At 50.8% G+C, this 15552-nt stretch overlaps 8 protein-coding genes across 8 annotated transcripts; 5 read left to right on the top strand and 3 right to left on the bottom strand.

The window, feature by feature from the left end:
• The first annotated feature begins 7 nt into the window (after nucleotides 1–7).
• BDV17DRAFT_260531 (putative IMP dehydrogenase) lies at nucleotides 8–2643 on the top strand. Its single transcript, XM_073757570.1, has 3 exons — nucleotides 8–401; nucleotides 459–767; nucleotides 963–2643. Exons 1-3 carry the CDS (start codon nucleotides 212–214, stop codon nucleotides 2102–2104), a joined length of 1641 nt encoding a protein of 546 aa, XP_073616825.1. The 5' UTR covers nucleotides 8–211; the 3' UTR covers nucleotides 2105–2643.
• Nucleotides 2402–3045, bottom strand: BDV17DRAFT_290338 (MAPEG family protein; the record flags this gene model as incomplete). The annotated part of the gene is made up of 3 exons (XM_073761880.1): nucleotides 2402–2614; nucleotides 2707–2830; nucleotides 2912–3045. The coding sequence occupies 3 exons, from the start codon at nucleotides 3043–3045 to the stop codon at nucleotides 2402–2404; spliced, it is 471 nt and encodes a 156-aa protein (XP_073616824.1).
• Nucleotides 3046–3536: 491 nt separating this feature from the next.
• Nucleotides 3537–4762, top strand: BDV17DRAFT_290337 (uncharacterized protein; the record flags this gene model as incomplete). The annotated part of the gene is made up of 2 exons (XM_073761879.1): nucleotides 3537–3633; nucleotides 3690–4762. 2 exons carry the CDS (start codon nucleotides 3537–3539, stop codon nucleotides 4760–4762), a joined length of 1170 nt encoding a protein of 389 aa, XP_073616823.1.
• A 349-nt stretch (nucleotides 4763–5111) lies between these two features.
• On the bottom strand, nucleotides 5112–5844 carry BDV17DRAFT_260530 (uncharacterized protein). Its single transcript, XM_073757569.1, has 2 exons — nucleotides 5714–5844; nucleotides 5112–5658 (listed from the first exon to the last, which is right to left on the bottom strand). Exons 1-2 carry the CDS (start codon nucleotides 5751–5753, stop codon nucleotides 5186–5188), a joined length of 513 nt encoding a protein of 170 aa, XP_073616822.1. The 5' UTR covers nucleotides 5754–5844; the 3' UTR covers nucleotides 5112–5185.
• A 3010-nt stretch (nucleotides 5845–8854) lies between these two features.
• On the top strand, nucleotides 8855–9985 carry BDV17DRAFT_290336 (NUDIX hydrolase; the record flags this gene model as incomplete). The annotated part of the gene is made up of 3 exons (XM_073761878.1): nucleotides 8855–8904; nucleotides 8981–9333; nucleotides 9387–9985. 3 exons carry the CDS (start codon nucleotides 8855–8857, stop codon nucleotides 9983–9985), a joined length of 1002 nt encoding a protein of 333 aa, XP_073616821.1.
• Nucleotides 9986–10227: 242 nt separating this feature from the next.
• On the top strand, nucleotides 10228–10948 carry rps21 (40S ribosomal protein eS21). The gene is made up of 2 exons (XM_073757568.1): nucleotides 10228–10321; nucleotides 10581–10948. The coding sequence occupies exons 1-2, from the start codon at nucleotides 10290–10292 to the stop codon at nucleotides 10813–10815; spliced, it is 267 nt and encodes an 88-aa protein (XP_073616820.1). The 5' UTR covers nucleotides 10228–10289; the 3' UTR covers nucleotides 10816–10948.
• Nucleotides 10949–11505: 557 nt separating this feature from the next.
• Nucleotides 11506–13291, bottom strand: BDV17DRAFT_52608 (phenylalanine--tRNA ligase subunit alpha). The gene is made up of 2 exons (XM_073764715.1): nucleotides 11763–13291; nucleotides 11506–11702 (listed from the first exon to the last, which is right to left on the bottom strand). Exons 1-2 carry the CDS (start codon nucleotides 13217–13219, stop codon nucleotides 11609–11611), a joined length of 1551 nt encoding a protein of 516 aa, XP_073616819.1. The 5' UTR covers nucleotides 13220–13291; the 3' UTR covers nucleotides 11506–11608.
• Nucleotides 13292–13469: 178 nt separating this feature from the next.
• On the top strand, nucleotides 13470–15378 carry BDV17DRAFT_260518 (NADP-dependent oxidoreductase domain-containing protein). Its single transcript, XM_073757567.1, has 6 exons — nucleotides 13470–14025; nucleotides 14077–14223; nucleotides 14283–14387; nucleotides 14443–14780; nucleotides 14848–14993; nucleotides 15048–15378. The coding sequence occupies exons 1-6, from the start codon at nucleotides 13957–13959 to the stop codon at nucleotides 15212–15214; spliced, it is 972 nt and encodes a 323-aa protein (XP_073616818.1). The 5' UTR covers nucleotides 13470–13956; the 3' UTR covers nucleotides 15215–15378.
• The last annotated feature ends 174 nt before the right edge of the window (nucleotides 15379–15552 follow it).

Here is a 15552-nt window from a genome sequence, read left to right as displayed (position 1 = left end):
AGGCATGGTCGATTCTGCGGCGGAAACTGTACACCAATTTTTTTTGCATCGAATTTTTCTTCTCTTTTTCTTTTCTTCTTCTTTTCTTTGGGAAAGGAAGACCTTCTCCATCAACAGAACGTTTCTATCGTCGATCTGTTGATTATCATCTCTTTTATTCTATCCATATCTACGTGTTTTGATAGAGACCGTAGACCTCTCATCCTCCAAAATGCCGATTGCCAACGGTGACGCTCTGGGAAGAGCCATGCACGCCGAGTTCCAGGACCACACCAAGGCTCTGGAGATCTTGGAAAAGGAGTACCAGACCAAGGACGGTCTTGATGTCGACACTCTCCTTGATTCTGACAAGCACGGTGCCCTGACCTACAATGACTTCCTCGTTCTGCCGGGATACATCGGTAAGCCGTGTGCTGGTCCCTAAACCACGCTCAGTGACTGAACTCTATGGCAACAAGGCTTCCCTGCTTCCGATGTCACTCTGGACACACCCGTCACCAAGCGTGTCACATTGAAGGCACCTCTCCTGTCCTCCCCCATGGACACAGTCACCGAGCACAACATGGCCATCCACATGGCCCTTCTCGGTGGTCTAGGTGTCATTCACCACAACTGCTCTGCGGAAGACCAGGCGGAGATGGTTCGCAAAGTCAAGCGTTACGAGAACGGCTTCATCCTGGACCCTGTTGTGCTTTCTCCCAAGGCTACTGTTGCTGAGGCCAAGGACCTGAAAGCCCGGTGGGGATTCGGCGGTTTCCCAGTTACTGGTACGTTCCACTTGTTTGGTTTTCCGTTTTTTTTTTTTTTCATGATGATTCCCATCTATCTCTTATATAACTTTCGTTCCACCGAAGCGACGAGAGTTGCAATGTAGAGAAACAGATTATATCTGATTCTTTTTTTGAATATTGATTTCTCGCCAATCTGAGCAAATCAGTTATGCTAACAGATTATGCTCTCAGAAAACGGAACACTCCGCTCGAAGCTCGTCGGTATTGTTACCACTCGCGACATCCAATTCCACACCGACCTCAACGACTCTGTCACCGCCATCATGTCCACCGACCTCGTCACAGCCCCTGCTGGTACCACCCTGGCTGAAGCCAACGACGTCCTCCGTAGCTCCAAGAAGGGCAAGCTGCCCATTGTCGACGAGAACGGCAACCTCGTCTCTCTGCTCTCCCGCAGTGATCTGATGAAGAACCTTCACTACCCTCTTGCCTCCAAGCTGCCCGCCTCCAAGCAGCTAATTTGCGCTGCTGCCATCGGTACCCGCGAGGAAGACAAGACCAGACTGAAGCTCCTCGTCGAAGCTGGCCTTGACATTGTCATCCTTGACAGCAGTCAGGGCAACAGCATGTACCAGATCGAGATGATCAAGTACGTCAAGAAGACCTACCCGGAAATCGATGTCATCGGCGGAAACGTCGTGACACGGGACCAAGCCGCCGCTCTGATTGCTGCTGGTGTCGATGGCCTGAGAATTGGCATGGGCAGCGGCAGTGCCTGTATCACCCAGGAAGTCATGGCCGTCGGCCGTCCCCAGGCCCTTTCCGTCCGCCGCGTCTCTCAGTTCGCCGCCCGCTTCGGCGTCCCCTGTATCGCCGACGGCGGTATCCAGAACGTCGGCCACATCGTCAAGGGTCTCGCCATGGGTGCCTCCACCATCATGATGGGCGGTCTTCTGGCCGGTACCACCGAGTCCCCCGGTGAGTACTTCGTCAGCAACGAAGGCCAGCTCGTCAAGGCCTACCGTGGCATGGGCTCCATCGCCGCCATGGAGGACAAGAAGGCCGGCGGCAACAACAAGGACAGCAAGGCCAGCAACGCCGGTACCGCTCGCTACTTCTCCGAGAAGGACCGCGTCCTTGTCGCTCAGGGTGTCGCCGGTTCCGTCCTCGACCGTGGCTCCGTCACCAAGTTCGTTCCCTACCTCGTCGCCGGTGTCCAGCACTCTCTACAGGACATTGGTGTCAAGTCCCTTCAGGACCTGCACGAGGGTGTCAACAACGGTACCGTCCGGTTCGAGGTTCGCAGCGCTAGCGCCATGACCGAGGGTAACGTCCACGGTCTGCACAGCTACGACAAGAAGCTCTACTCTTAGTGGTAACAGCATGAGTAGATTTTCCTTGTTGAATTTTTCTTGATTCTTGGTTCCATTGCTACGACGATATGTTATTTCCATGAACTCGAAAAAGTATGGCATGAGGTTTAGGAGTTAGACGGAATACACATCTGGTTGCTTTATCACTTAATCATCTCAATCATCACCCTGGGCCACGTAGACTCCCTTCCTCCTTCAGTCCACAGTCCTCACCCGCACACTCTCTCCCTCTTCGACAAACAAGTACCAACACCCCCCATCATCCAATCACCAAATAAATCCGCGTTGAACCCCCGTCTACTCCCCCTTCCCTCTAAAAACATTCCCGGCCTTAACAAGCGCCAACACCGGAATCGAAACACTCCACGCCCACAGTCCAGTCCTTACATAACTAACCGCCTCCGACCGCGCCCCCATATAAGCCGCCATGTACAGCAGCCGCGCACCAAGGTATTCCAGCGATAGGGTGTTGAGTTCTGATGTGGGGAGTTTGGCGACGTTTCCGGCTAGCTGTATTCATTTATATGTTGTCAATTGAGGGTTAATTGATTGTATAGGGAGCGGAAGGAGGGAAGGGTTAAATTGGATTATAGGTCAGGTACCATAGCAACAGCAAAAAGCGGCAAATTCTCCATGGCGTTCATATGCGCGCCGTGGGCTCTTGCGAGGGATGTCCAGATTTTCGATGGGAGTTTTCCTTTTAGGGTGGTGAGATTCTCCCGGGGGCTGTGGTGAATTAACCATAGTTAGCCTGGGTGCAGTGAGTGGTGTCTGGGGATATAGCAGATTGCTATGGATGGATCGTACAGGATGTTGCTGGCTAGACCGTTTGCGTTGGCCATCATCTTGACGAAGTAGTAGCCGTGAGGAATCAGGCCGATGCCGTATGCAGCGATGATGGAGTGGATGGAGTAGTTTGGTGGTGTTGTTGGTGTGGACATGATGGGTTAGGGCTGGGTTTGAATTCGAGTGATCGAGTGACTGAGTTATGCACTGGTAGATATTCTAGGTGAGAGAATGACAGTCTGGAGCCATTTCGTTGCTGGCATTAACGGATTTATATCTACTAGAGATGACTCTCCCCATAATGATCCTTCAGAGTCCAGGCTTGCTTAACGAGACTGGCATAATGCGCCTGTCCTTACCTGTGCGGCCAGAGCCGCTGCAAGAAGTCCTTTGATAGCCAATGCCAATCGACGTAACGTCGTATTCGGGATTAGCAGCCTATGATGACAATATCGCAGTCTTAGTCGAAAAGGCCCTCGTATTCCCCTCTCTGCGGCTCAGCTGCAGCCATAACGTTATGCTTCCCCGCTGACCTCACGTTCATTCTTTCGGTGTTTCTTCTGCCCACGAGCAGGCCAATTTCGCCGTTTACGCACCTATCAGCAATCTCTACAAGTCATTCTAAGGATTCTAATTTATTATAGTAATGCCGAAGCGGCGAAGCAACCTGGCCGTCCCGGACATAACGGAGGACGCGGCGGAGAGGAAAAGGATTCTCAATGTGCTGGCGCAGCGACGTTACCGTATGGCCCTGGTTCTTTTTGTTTGAGGCCTTGAAGCCAAGACTAAGATGCTGTAGGGAAGAGGAAGAAGGATCTCTTGCAGAGCCTCCAGAAGCAAATTGGAAGACAGGGCAAAACCGCTGAGGGGGCTGAGGGAAGCAGCAACTCAGAACCCCTGCACTTCCCTCGAGTGGGAATACCGCTCTCAGCAATCGATCCCGACTTTATCTCCAGATCGACCGAGCCGCTGCTTGACCAGGATATCGACGCAACTGAACCCTTCCAGGATTCTTTCAATGCCCCTCTGCCCGATATAGCACGTCCACCGTCGCCAGAGTTCCAGTTCCTTTCATTCCTGTCGACGCCGGACTTCTTCATACCACAGATCCCGGATAATAATCCATTCGTAAATCCGTCCTCTTTAGCTCTACAGCCTTCCTCGGATGCGAATCGTAACGATGAAGACCAACTTCTCAATCTGCCGAACCCTACGTTCGCAAACGATACAACTGCCGCCGACCTCTCAGACCACCTCCAGACATCCGAGTCGGCCCTCTTCACCTTCCCAGACGATTCCATCCTCGAAGTCCCGAGGATGAAACTCTTCAACGCCGCAATGGTAGTCGCTCTCCGGCTCGGCATAGCCGACACGCTCTGGGAACTGTCAGCCGTGAGCCCGTTCTACAAAAGCAACCCAGCAGGAAAAGCAACGTGCTTGGCTTTGAACTCATCTTCATCTTCATCTTCTGCGTCAGCTTCATCATTATTCCCAGAGTGGGCCTCCCTCCCCGTCCACCTCCGCCCAACGCCCTCACAGCTCCTCCTCCCGCACCATCCCATGCTCGATATCCTGCCGTGGCCGAGTACTCGGGATAAATTGATACAAATCTTTAACTTCCCACCGCATCTCCGTCCGCAGGCTGCGCGCGATCCAATTGGGATGCTTAGGTTAGCGTATGACATGGAGGATGAGGGTGGTGAGGGGATGAGGATTGCTGGGGAGGACGTGTTTGAGCCGGATGGGTGGGAGATTGGGCAGCTGGTTTTTGAACGCTGGTGGTGGGCTTTTGAGGGGGATGTTGTTGAACGATGTGATCGGGCGCGGAGGAGGAGGGGGGAGGTTGGGTTGGTACTTGGGGTTGTTGGGTGATTGATATCTACAGGTTTTGGGTGAGGACTTGGAAGTGTTGTTTGTGGTTGAGTTTGATGTTGAAGTCGGTTGATAATATACAGGACATGGTATTCTCAACTCCAATAGCCGTTCAACCCTAATCTCCCCTTCGCAGTAGGCAAGCCCACCTTAAGCCCCACTACCACCACCACCACCAAATCAAATAATCATCCATAGACGAAAAGCACATTAGCAGCCATCCGCCCAAGAAGTCGAAAAAGAAACGAAGGCACAGGACTCACGTTCTTCTCCCGCACATAAAACCCAAGTCCCAGGCCCGACCCTGCCACCCTACCAAGGCCTGAGACAAGATGTCGAAAAATAAAGCAGAAAGCCTGAGAATGTGGTTAGATGCCTCTGGTTGGGTCTGGTCTTGATGCGCACAGGACGACAGAGGGGGACTTACCCTGTGACGTGTAAGTGGTATGATGTTGGTTGGAGTGGGAAGTGGAGAAGGGGTGGAGGGAGGGTGTGAGAAGAGGAGGAATGGGATGTGAGAAGATACGCGTGAGAGTGTAGGGAGAGAGTGTGCGGGAGACGGTGTATGGCAGGGATTGTGTGGAGAGGGCGTATGGAGAAGGCGGTTGAGGGAGAAGATGGGCGAGAGAGGATGAGCGAAGAAAGGTGGGTGAGTAGAGAGGGTATAGATAAGAGAGAGTATTGGAGTGGGTTGAATGAAGTGAGGCCAAAGGCGAAAGTATAGAAGTGGAGGTGGGTGGATCGGCAAGAGTTGGAGAAAGGTGCTCGTGGGAACTGTTGCTTAAGAATATGGTCGGTGCTTAATGGGTCCCAATCGCATCCCTGCCGCCCACCGGGACTGTCGATGAGAATAGAAGAGGGTGGGAATCGCGGGGTTATAGAAGGGAGAAGGGTAACTGCGAGCGATGTTAGACGTCTTCAACTGATTAGATCGGGGTAAAGCTCTCGTACGAAAGAGGTGATGAAAAAGTGTCGTTTGTCCCTGGCCCATCCCTGCCTCCCGCCAGGGTCGGAGGGTGTCAAAAGAAAGAGAGAAGAGAAGAAAGTCTAGTAGACGCCCCCAGGGGTTTCGCTTCCTTACCAAAGATATAGAAGAGAAGACCGTATTTTCCCAGGCCCGTCCCTGCCGCCCTGCCAAATCCATGGAATGTCGTGGAGAAAGACTTGAAGCGAGAAGTAGGGGGGTAGAGGAAAGTATAAAGGAGTAGAGAAGAGTATAGAGGAGAAGAGTATGAAGGAGGAGAAGGGTCTGGAGATAGGAGTAGAAGATGGAGTAGAGGATGGATTAGAGGAAATGTAAGATGAGGACATGGAAGAAGAGGTGCAGGGGAGGGGTATGAGCATAGAAACTGTGTTACCTTATCCCAGGCCCAACCCTGCCACCCGACCAAGGCCATGGGTTGTCAAAGACGGAGCCCTACGAGCTAGATATGTTAGTAGCCTAGATTGTTAGTGTCCCAGACCTCGCCCACGACCCTACCGAGGTCTCGGACGAAAAGGATAGAAAAGCAAAAGCAGAAACGCGAGAGTAGAAATGCAAAAACAAAGATATAAAAGCAGAACAGATTATCTATAAGCAAGTTAGATACTAGCCAATCTATTAATTCTCAGAAAACTCACTAGCGCGGTGAAGTGACGACAAGTATAAATCCCAGGCCCAACCCAACCGCCCCCCAGGGCCCTGGAAGTGTCGAAAACCGATCGAGTTCGAAGCGAGCTGTGATGTACATCAGCATCATTTGCCCTGTGTGCTTATGCGATTAAGGGACATTGTGGTGATGTACATGTGTTGCTGTAAGGTGTCGTGCCAGATCCTATCCCCCTCCCCGAAGAACGCCACGTCTATATCTGGTGCATCAATCGGTAACGATCTGCAAGTGATGTCAAAGCCCGTTCTTTCAATGAGTCTAAGTAAAGATATCAGATACGTACCGGCGCTGTAAGTGTCGTCAGTGTCAGTGTCGGGGATCGTCGGGGTCGTCGAAATCGTTCGAAATCGTCCCTGGCCCATCCCATTCACCCTCCGGGGCCGGTAATGCGTCGTCGAGGTTGAATATAAAGCTAGCTAGAAGCCATGTCAGTGTCCTTGGTCCAGTATCATTATATGATGAAGGCACTGTAGGTTACGTACGTGTCGATGTCGTAGAGTGTCGTCCCAACTTCAATCCGTCTCTATACGCCCACCAGAACCCCTAGAATTGCCAGAACCCATCGCTGTAAGTTATGATAGTTTTGCTCACTGCGGCTCTGTGTGGGGTTGTCGTGTATCCCATGTCCATACCGAATACCGAAACGGAAAGACAAAAGGAAAGAAAAACCTACTGCGCACCACCCCATGGCCACTCCGAACCCATTTACCGGTTATGACACCCATAGGCAACAGTCACAGACTCACGATTCCAACAGAACTATTTGCAATTAGTATCGAGTTGCTCTAAGCGGGGAGGAAGCCAGTCTTACCATGCTTCAACGTCCAGCTCATAATAGTAAGGCACTGCTTCCATCACTGCATCCAACTCGCTAGAAGAGTCTGATAGAGGCTGACGCTGCTCAAAGTCAGGAGATATAAAGCAAGATACTAGAAGGCAAGAAAGGCTGGCCGTTTTCTAAGCATCGTACTAGTACCGTGAGGTAGGAAGGTTGCAGCAACTTCAGCAGACCGAACAGAGATATGGGAATGATTTGATGAGACTGAAGAAATCGGCGAGAAAGAAAGGCCAACTGCTTGCAACTCCATCTAATACGTCTAAGCGGACGCATGTAGATGGGAGATCGCAGGAAACGCAAAACCAGGTGAAAGAGTAGAGAGAGCAAGGGAGTTGCAGGAAGGATGGAGAGGGCCAGGGACGAGGGAAGAGAGGGGGGGATTAAGTAGGCAGAGGCAGCAAGGTTTTTGCTGTGTCACTGGGGTTGTGGCCTTACTTCTGTAGTGACTTTTAAAAGGTTGGAATCTACATGGAGATCAGATTCTATAGGATGGGGTGGAGTTGTGATTGATGGGAGGGTGTCACCGGAAGCTGTGAATTCACGATTGACTTCACAGTTTTGTGAATGTCAACAGACTGGAAAATCTGGAGCAGCAGAGAACGGGATTTTGGTTTCAGATTGATGTAAGTATTTTCTCAACAATAATCTAGCTGAATTGACAAGTATAGGAATGTCAGGAATCGTCGTGGACTGCTTGAGAAGTTGCTCCCGTCTTACAGCTGGTCTTTAGGGCTATTCTCCTCAATCTGTAGCGGGCCGGTATGCTCAATTAGAGCTCAATATATTGTTTAGAGGTGCTCAGGACTGTCAGAGTGTTCAGAGAAAGCTATCGAGGGCAAGATTTTTTCAAGAATAATAAGCTTTGATTGACTCAATGTTTAACTTCGAATTCATGCCTCGTGCCTATCCCAAGCCACGAGGATACCATGCAGGTGCCATGAAGACATAAATTTGAACCGCCTAGAGCTCTGACAAACTGTAATAGGAATATATGCATTACGTTGCAATTTACGCTTCATATAGCAGTAGACATTGGATAGGAAGAACTGGGGAATTAGGGCTGACTCAAAGTGGGGTTGCATGGGGAGTCTCAGCGCTCAAACACCAACTTTGTCCAAGCTTATTCGCACGGAATCAATCCTCCGGAACAGATCAAGATACCTTATCTATAGCGGGTAACATCTAGTCATCTACTCAATATAGTTCTGTCGAGGACCAACCCTCCGAGCCAGTGACGCGGGGTTGGACCTCGGTTCCGCTTCGGCTCCAACTTCCAGTCCAGCCTCCTCCAACCCACGCGACAATCGAGACTCGACGGTCCTTCCCCCTGTTCCTGCCCTCTCATTGACCGATTAAGATCCCTTGCTGAAGCGCCTCGGCTGCATTCTTTGTGTAGACATGAACCCTGTTCCCCATGTGCCTCCACGCTCGGCCGCCCGGCTAATCCATCCCCAGCTGGAGCTTGTCTGGCGCTGTGCAGGCTTGCTGTCTTTTGCGAATCTACAACGACCAACTTCACTACCTCGATGTACCTTGATCGTAACGTCTTTTGCCTGTAGAGAGAACTCAACTGCATCACAAACTCAGTCGGCTGGATCTCGGAATATGCCACCTAAGCAGAAGAAACCGCCGGCCGATCCTCGGCCCAGTTCGAGGTATGGACCGATTATCTCTTTCTTGAAAGCTTAAAAGCTTCGTTTTATCAGGATGATATGAGCTAACACTCCTCAGCGTCGTCTTGATTTCTCCAAAGAACGAGGTGCTTCTCCTTCACCGCGTCAAGACATCTACGTCATTCGCATCCGCCCACGTCTTTCCCGGAGGCAATCTATCGCTCCAAGACGGACGATGCCCACCATCCGGAGATGTAAAAAGGCATGAGGATGCGCCTTGGTACCGGAACGGCGCCATCCGTGAGTTGTTCGAAGAGAGTGGAATTCTTCTCGCCAAGGACGAGAGCTCTGGTAAAATGCTCGCAGTCCGAGAAGGGGACCGCGCGCAAGGCAGGCGGGAGATTCATCAAAAAAGTACTACATTCTCAGAGTGGCTGAAGCGACAAAATCCTGCCGCTGTACCAGATATAGGTTGACTTCCACATTTCTTTTGTGCATGGGAATATGCTAACATGAAGACATAGACAACCTAATTCCTTTCACACGATGGGTCACCCCCATCAACGTCCCAAAGCGCTACACCACTCAGATGTACCTCTACTTCCTACCACTACCTCTAGACTCAGAAAGGCCGCTCTTGAACGAAATCCCAACAGAGGGCGAGCGCGAGGAAATCCAAATCCCCACGAGCGACGGCGGAGTCGAGATCGCCGAAGCCCAATTCCTACCTGCATCCGAGTGGCTTCGCAAATCAGCAGAAGGCGAAATCATTCTGTTCCCACCGCAATTCGTCCTTTTACAGCTGGCGGCGCAATTCCTAGATAGAGAACCTCGAACAGACTCGCCGGAGGAGCTGCAGCGAAGGCGGAAGGAGCTGATAGAATTCGCTCACTCCGGCAGTCCACCCTGGACGGAGAAGTGCATCTCGCCGAAAGTCGGCAAGTATGCAGAGGATGGGCGTGTGGTCATGCTACTGGATCACCCTGGTCCAGAGCTGAAAGATACAGATCGCCGAGGCGAATCCGACCGGGTAGTTCTCCTGCGATTCCAGAAAGGCAATGCTCGTGAGCTCAGTCTGGCCTGGAAAAAGGATCTATTTCCCGGGAAGAAGAGCAACCTCTGATAGAAATCCACATAAACGCTAGATACCAACAATGTCCATATCATAATCATATACCTCATTGACACCCGAAAAGCAAGGCATCAATAACCCATTCCAGCCACAGTGGCCTCGTCGCCACAATTTTGTACCGCCACAGTCTAGTCTGGGTCCCACAAACCCTCGACAAAAATCACATGACCCACACAACCGGGCTGCCCGAATTCAACGACCGCCAAAAGTTCACCAAGACCGCTCAGTCCAACCCGCAGCGCACCTCCGTCTATCACCGTTCGTCGTCGACCTCAGACACCAGACAACCGCCAAAATGGAGAACGAGAAGGGAGAAATCGTCGATCTGTATGTGCACCTTTTTTCGTGAATGGTTTTCCTGGTCTGCTTGAAGTGAAGGTCGGTGAGGAGGGTTGCGCTAGGTGAGGGAGCGAGCGAGATGGCATACAAGCGCGGGTGAGAGTTTCTGGATAAATCTCTGCGCTTTATATCCTTTCAGCCATGTCATCTATCTCGCTCCTCGCTCCAGCCAGTCCGAGGGAAGCAAGAAGACAAAAAACCAGGCGCACCCTTTGCAAGTCAGTCTACTGACACTCTATCTTCCCAGCTACGTCCCCCGCAAGTGCAGCGCCACCAACCGCATCATCAAGGCCAACGACCACGCCTCCGTTCAGATCTCCATCGGCAAGGTCGACGAGAACGGACGCTACACCGGCGAGAACCAGACTTACGCTTTGTGCGGCTTCATCCGTGCCCGCGGCGAGAGCGACGACTCTTTCAACCGCCTTACCCAGCGCGATGGCTACATCCGGAACGTATGGACTGCTAGCCGTCAGCGGTAAATTCGCCGTCTGATTGGACTACTGCGGTGTTGGGGAATGGTGAGTTTCTTAGCTGCGAGTGTTAAGTTGGAGAGTGGAAATGAGGCTAATGATTTTTTTTTCTGTGCTTAGGAATGAGATGAGATGAGATAGATCGTGGTCGGGTCATGTATCTCGATGCAATGTGATCCACCGATCCTACGCCTGATACGATGTTCAGTTTAAGGAATTAAAATTTGATCGAGGAATCAAAATCATTCAATCAATCGAATCCATTCCATTCTATTTCATTTCATTCCTTTTTCAACAACTACTATACTATACTTCTTTTACACACATCTTAAAATCTAGTTTCTGGTCTTTACCTCCCAATCTCTTCAAGCGCACAGGCTGGTCCATTGGTTCCACGGTCACAAGGGCTTCGCTCAAACTCGATACCTCCTCACCCGGGACCAGATTGAATGTTCTCGTACAATCATCTGCTCCTCTCTCATGGAGGGGAGGTAGAATCGTAGTTCATCTATACTTTGCCCGAGATTACCATTTCCGCCTGCTGAAGAGCCACTGCTGCAGAGATGTGCGCTGGGGCACAGATACGGGTGGGACATTTGTTTTTTGGAGGTCCTTTCTTGCGGGTTTAATTCAATAGACAAATGCAGGCTGTGAGGATAATATAATAAGGTTTTTTTCTACCCAGTTGAAAGCGTAGTCTCGTGATTTGGAAGGGTATATCATGGCCTCTTGATTCTTTTGAAGTCTCTATATGTTTGTTCTGATATGCCAACTGCACATTTCTTTTTGCACATTCCGGTTCTTATTCCTTCTCTAGTCTTACCGCCGGATTTGTCTCGATGAAGTTAAGATCGACCTTGTGACCGAGCAGTTCTCGGATATTGCTCACACCGTACCTGCAGAAAAGAACAGATTAGTTCAGAATCAAGCGACGCAGATATATGGTTGGCACTCACTTAATCATAGTAGGTCTCTCAAGACTAAGACCCCATCCATACACTCTCATGTCCTTGGGGAGACCCATTGGCTCCAACATCTCCGGCCGGAACATACCACTGTTTCCGATTTCCACCCACTTGCCCAGACCCTCATGGTATCCGAAGATTTCCATACTAGGCTCAGTGTAGGGGTTGTAAGCTGGCTTGAAGCGGAGCTGGTGGATGCCCATCTTGGCGAAGAAGACCTCCATGAAACCAATCAGACCACCAAGGGTGAGGCCAAAGTCGGCAATGACACCTTCAATCTGGTGGAACTCGGCCAAGTGAGTTGCGTCGACGGCCTCGTTACGGAAGACACGGTCGATACTAAAATACCTTGCGGGCCGCGGGTTGGCGGCGAGCTTGTGGAGCATGTATGTCGAGATGGAGGTAGTGTGTGTACGAAGGACAAGACGCAGTGACTCGTCGGCATCCCATGGGTAGCGGTAACCAATCGATCCATACTTGCCGTCCTGGTGAACTTGGCGCACGTTCTCCCAGTACTCTTTGTAGTCAAGCTTCTTGTCGGGAGTTGTGGACTTCATCACGCTCTTTGGACGGTGTGGGTCATTCTCGGGGTCTTCACGGGGAGGGTCGGCCGTGAGAGGGTCGGAGATGTAGAATGTATCTTGGAGATCACGAGCGGGGTGCTGTTGAGGTACAAAAAGGGCATCGAAATTCCAGAAGCCGGTCTCGACGAAGCGGTTAGTGGGCATTTCCTCGAAGCCCATCTCGAAGAAAATGCTGCGGAATTCCTGGCGGACTTTGTTGAGAGGGTGGAAGGCACCGGTTGGGGTAGGGGCACCCTTAGCCTTGAAGTTGTACGGCTTGAAATGGGCGGTTTTCCATGATCCGTTCTGGAGCATCTCGGCCGTCAAGTCCGTCTCTTCCTTGACTAACTCCTTGGCGTACTTGGAACCCTTTGAGATTCTGTATGTGATGGCCTTCTGCACGTTGACGAGCTTCCGTTTTCTCAGTTCCGTGAGAGCCTTGTCGTCGGATAGGGTCTGGGTCTCCTTGACTTTGATCAGGTTGTTCTTAGTCTCGTCAACGATAGAGTCGGTCGTAGCCCGGAAGACGTCCTTGTCCTTCTTGATCCAGCCCTTCTTGAAGGCGTTTCCTTGGCCGATCTGAGCGATGTCCTTGCCGACAATTCCAGCCACATCTTTGATCTTCAACCCATCCATAGCAGCAACCACTGCCTCGAAGACTTTAGCCTCCTGACTGCCATTGGCAGCAATACCCTCTCCTTCCGGCGTCAGAACCAAGACATCTTTGTTGATTGCTTCATATTGGACCATCTCTCGTGAGCCGAGCCGATCGAGCGCACTTTTGACATGAAGTGAGGGGGTGGAGGGGAAGGCTTCGTTAGAGAGGATCGGCCCCTCGGACTTGGACAGGGCGTCCAGGATGGGGTTCGACAGGTCGGAGGCCATGATTGCAGTTATAGGCCGCGGCGCAAAGACCGGCGAGACAAGAATGAAGAGAAGGGAATGGTGAGATAGACGACCAGGGCTTCAGATCCGATTGACTCAGAACATCCCGCCCACTTCTTTTTCGGCCCTCAAAATTACGGCGGGGCAGCTGTGCCAAGTGCGTCATCCCGTGACTGCCCCGCATTCACCCTCTCTATATTTACTCCTTGTCTCTACTACTCCTTACATACAGTAATGTTAATGAGACTCCGCCATTTTACCGTGTGTCGGAGTACTATTATGCGTTATAAAGTATGACCCTTTTCAATCCGACTTTGGTGGCGCTAGCGATGCAATTGCGCTGTTCTTGGGCAATGACGTCGGATGTCTATCTTAGGTAGTTCTACTCCGTATCTACTCTGTAGATGTGATTTATTGATCGACTCTATGATAATGATATTTCTTGTCTGATAGAATGTGCGGCTGGAAGTGAATGGGGCATAACCCCCCGACGAGTACACTCCCTGTCAATACTCATGAACCAAGAGACTGATGTCTGAACTTGCACTTCCGACCATGATATTGCGCAATCACTCGACCCTATAGCATGGCTGGGTTATGATCGGAGCCCCTGCGGTGATCCGCCGCGCGGACTACCTTATGAGGGGTAACCAGCCCCTCGTCTGCGCTCTTTCTCTTTGACCTGTCGTTTCTTTCTCTCTCCGACTCTCAGCACACACTCCAGCCTATCCATCATCATGTCTTTGGGACGCTCTTTCAAGCTCAACTCGGGATACAACATTCCCGCAATTGGACTCGGAACATGGGTTTGTCCTAAAGCAGATATATCCTACCATCTACTGATACTAACAAGTTAGCTCTCCAAACCTCACGAGGTGGAAAACGCCGTTGAAGCTGCGCTGCGCACGGGATACCGTCATATCGATGCTGCCGCATGCTATCTGAACGAGAACGAGGTTGGAAATGGGTGGAAGAAGTCCGGCATGCCACGAGACCAAATCTTCGTTAGTGGTACCAGTAACAATACTTGCACCAACCTTGCGCTGACGGCCGTCCTGCTTAGATCACGAGTAAACTGTGGAATACCCATCATCACCCCAACCACGTGGAAGAGGCACTGGATAAGACGCTGAAGGATCTCCAGACTGACTATCTTGATCTATACCTAGTATGTCTGGTCATGATCATGGGCCATCCTGAGGGGTTATTCTAACAAGTCCTAGATCCACTGGCCCGTTGCATTCGAGCATACAAATGAGACCCTCACTCCAATCGACCCTGTCTCGAAACGATTCCGTTTGGCCGACGTACCAGTGGCTGATACATGGAAGGTACTCGAGAAGCTTGTCAAAGCAGGCAAGATCAGAAGTATCGGCGTCAGCAACTTTACTGTCAAGAAGCTTGAAGAGCTGCTCAAGACCGCGGAGATCCCTCCCGCAGTGAACCAGATTGAAGCTCACCCATACCTCCAGCAAGCCGAGCTCACTCAGTACTCTAAGGACAAGAACATTCTCACAGTTGCTTATAGCCCGCTCGGAAACAATATCTATGGCGCACCTCGGTATTTCCTCCGCTCGTTAAGACGTCTATGAAGGTGTATGCTTCGTTACTGACTACCAACATTGCAGAGTCGTTGATGACCCTATCGTTCAAGAAATCGCAGCAGATTTGAAAAAAGATCCAGCGGCCGTCCTGATCTCCTGGGCCGTACAGCGTGGCACAGCCGTCCTGCCAAAAAGTGTCACTCCATCCCGCATTGAAAGCAACTTCCAAGGTAGGTATAGAGCAAAGCGAACTTGTTTTTGACCAAGGGCACTAACACTGGCAGACTTTAACATTCCGGAATCTGAGTTCGAAGCCCTCAACAAGCTCGACAGGCACCAGCGCTACAACTACCCCTTTCGGTGGGGAATTGATGTATTTGAGGAGCTGGGAGCCGAAGAGGCGGAACGACGAGCAGAGGAACATGCTGCAAAGCAACGGGAGGCTTCGTGATAGGCTTCAAAATGTCTACGATGGTGGCGTATGGGCTGTTCCTAAAAGAACGAAGCTTAAGGCGTAACTAGGGCTTGACAAGAGCCAATAAACATTAGAATTAACCTCAATGTAGATTATATCACCAGTAACCTCTACCAGAGCGGAATGATTTGTCATTTGACAATTCATGGCTTTAATTTCCTCACCTATTATTATTATTATTATTATTTTGAAAAAATAGAGTACTTTGCTTCGGCTTCTGGATATATATTTCAGCTTCTCCACGTTAATCGATTATATCTGAAAAATTTCTAACCATGGGAACAAGCAGTAGACATGAAATCACTTACTGTTGT

Source organism: Aspergillus undulatus (assembly GCF_047715775.1).
Source record: "Aspergillus undulatus strain CBS 261.88 unplaced genomic scaffold BDV17scaffold_17, whole genome shotgun sequence".
Classification (NCBI taxonomy): domain Eukaryota; kingdom Fungi; phylum Ascomycota; class Eurotiomycetes; order Eurotiales; family Aspergillaceae; genus Aspergillus; species Aspergillus undulatus.
Note: the sequence above shows the minus strand (reverse complement) of the source record. Positions and strands in the feature narration are given on the sequence as shown.

What these genes read in the sequence shown, in the direction of transcription:
- BDV17DRAFT_260530 (XM_073757569.1), bottom strand. Translation starts at nt 5,753, where the DNA reads ATGGGCCAGGGACAAACGACACTTTTTCATCACCTCTTTC. An exon ending in ACTTTTTCATCACCTCTTTC is followed by an intron (nt 5,659 to 5,713) that starts GTACGAGAGCTT and finishes CATCGCTCGCAG; the next exon opens with TTACCCTTCTCCCTTCTATA.
- BDV17DRAFT_52608 (XM_073764715.1), bottom strand. Translation starts at nt 13,219, where the DNA reads ATGGCCTCCGACCTGTCGAACCCCATCCTGGACGCCCTGTCCAAGTCC. An exon ending in GAGAGACCTACTATGATTAA is followed by an intron (nt 11,703 to 11,762) that starts GTGAGTGCCAAC and finishes TCTTTTCTGCAG; the next exon opens with GTACGGTGTGAGCAATATCC.
- BDV17DRAFT_260531 (XM_073757570.1), top strand. Translation starts at nt 212, where the DNA reads ATGCCGATTGCCAACGGTGACGCTCTGGGAAGAGCCATGCACGCCGAG. An exon ending in CGTTCTGCCGGGATACATCG is followed by an intron (nt 402 to 458) that starts GTAAGCCGTGTG and finishes TATGGCAACAAG; the next exon opens with GCTTCCCTGCTTCCGATGTC. An exon ending in CGGCGGTTTCCCAGTTACTG is followed by an intron (nt 768 to 962) that starts GTACGTTCCACT and finishes TTATGCTCTCAG; the next exon opens with AAAACGGAACACTCCGCTCG.
- rps21 (XM_073757568.1), top strand. Translation starts at nt 10,290, where the DNA reads ATGGAGAACGAGAAGGGAGAAATCGTCGATCT. An exon ending in AAGGGAGAAATCGTCGATCT is followed by an intron (nt 10,322 to 10,580) that starts GTATGTGCACCT and finishes CTATCTTCCCAG; the next exon opens with CTACGTCCCCCGCAAGTGCA.
- BDV17DRAFT_260518 (XM_073757567.1), top strand. Translation starts at nt 13,957, where the DNA reads ATGTCTTTGGGACGCTCTTTCAAGCTCAACTCGGGATACAACATTCCC. An exon ending in ACTATCTTGATCTATACCTA is followed by an intron (nt 14,388 to 14,442) that starts GTATGTCTGGTC and finishes AACAAGTCCTAG; the next exon opens with ATCCACTGGCCCGTTGCATT. An exon ending in AATATCTATGGCGCACCTCG is followed by an intron (nt 14,781 to 14,847) that starts GTATTTCCTCCG and finishes CCAACATTGCAG; the next exon opens with AGTCGTTGATGACCCTATCG.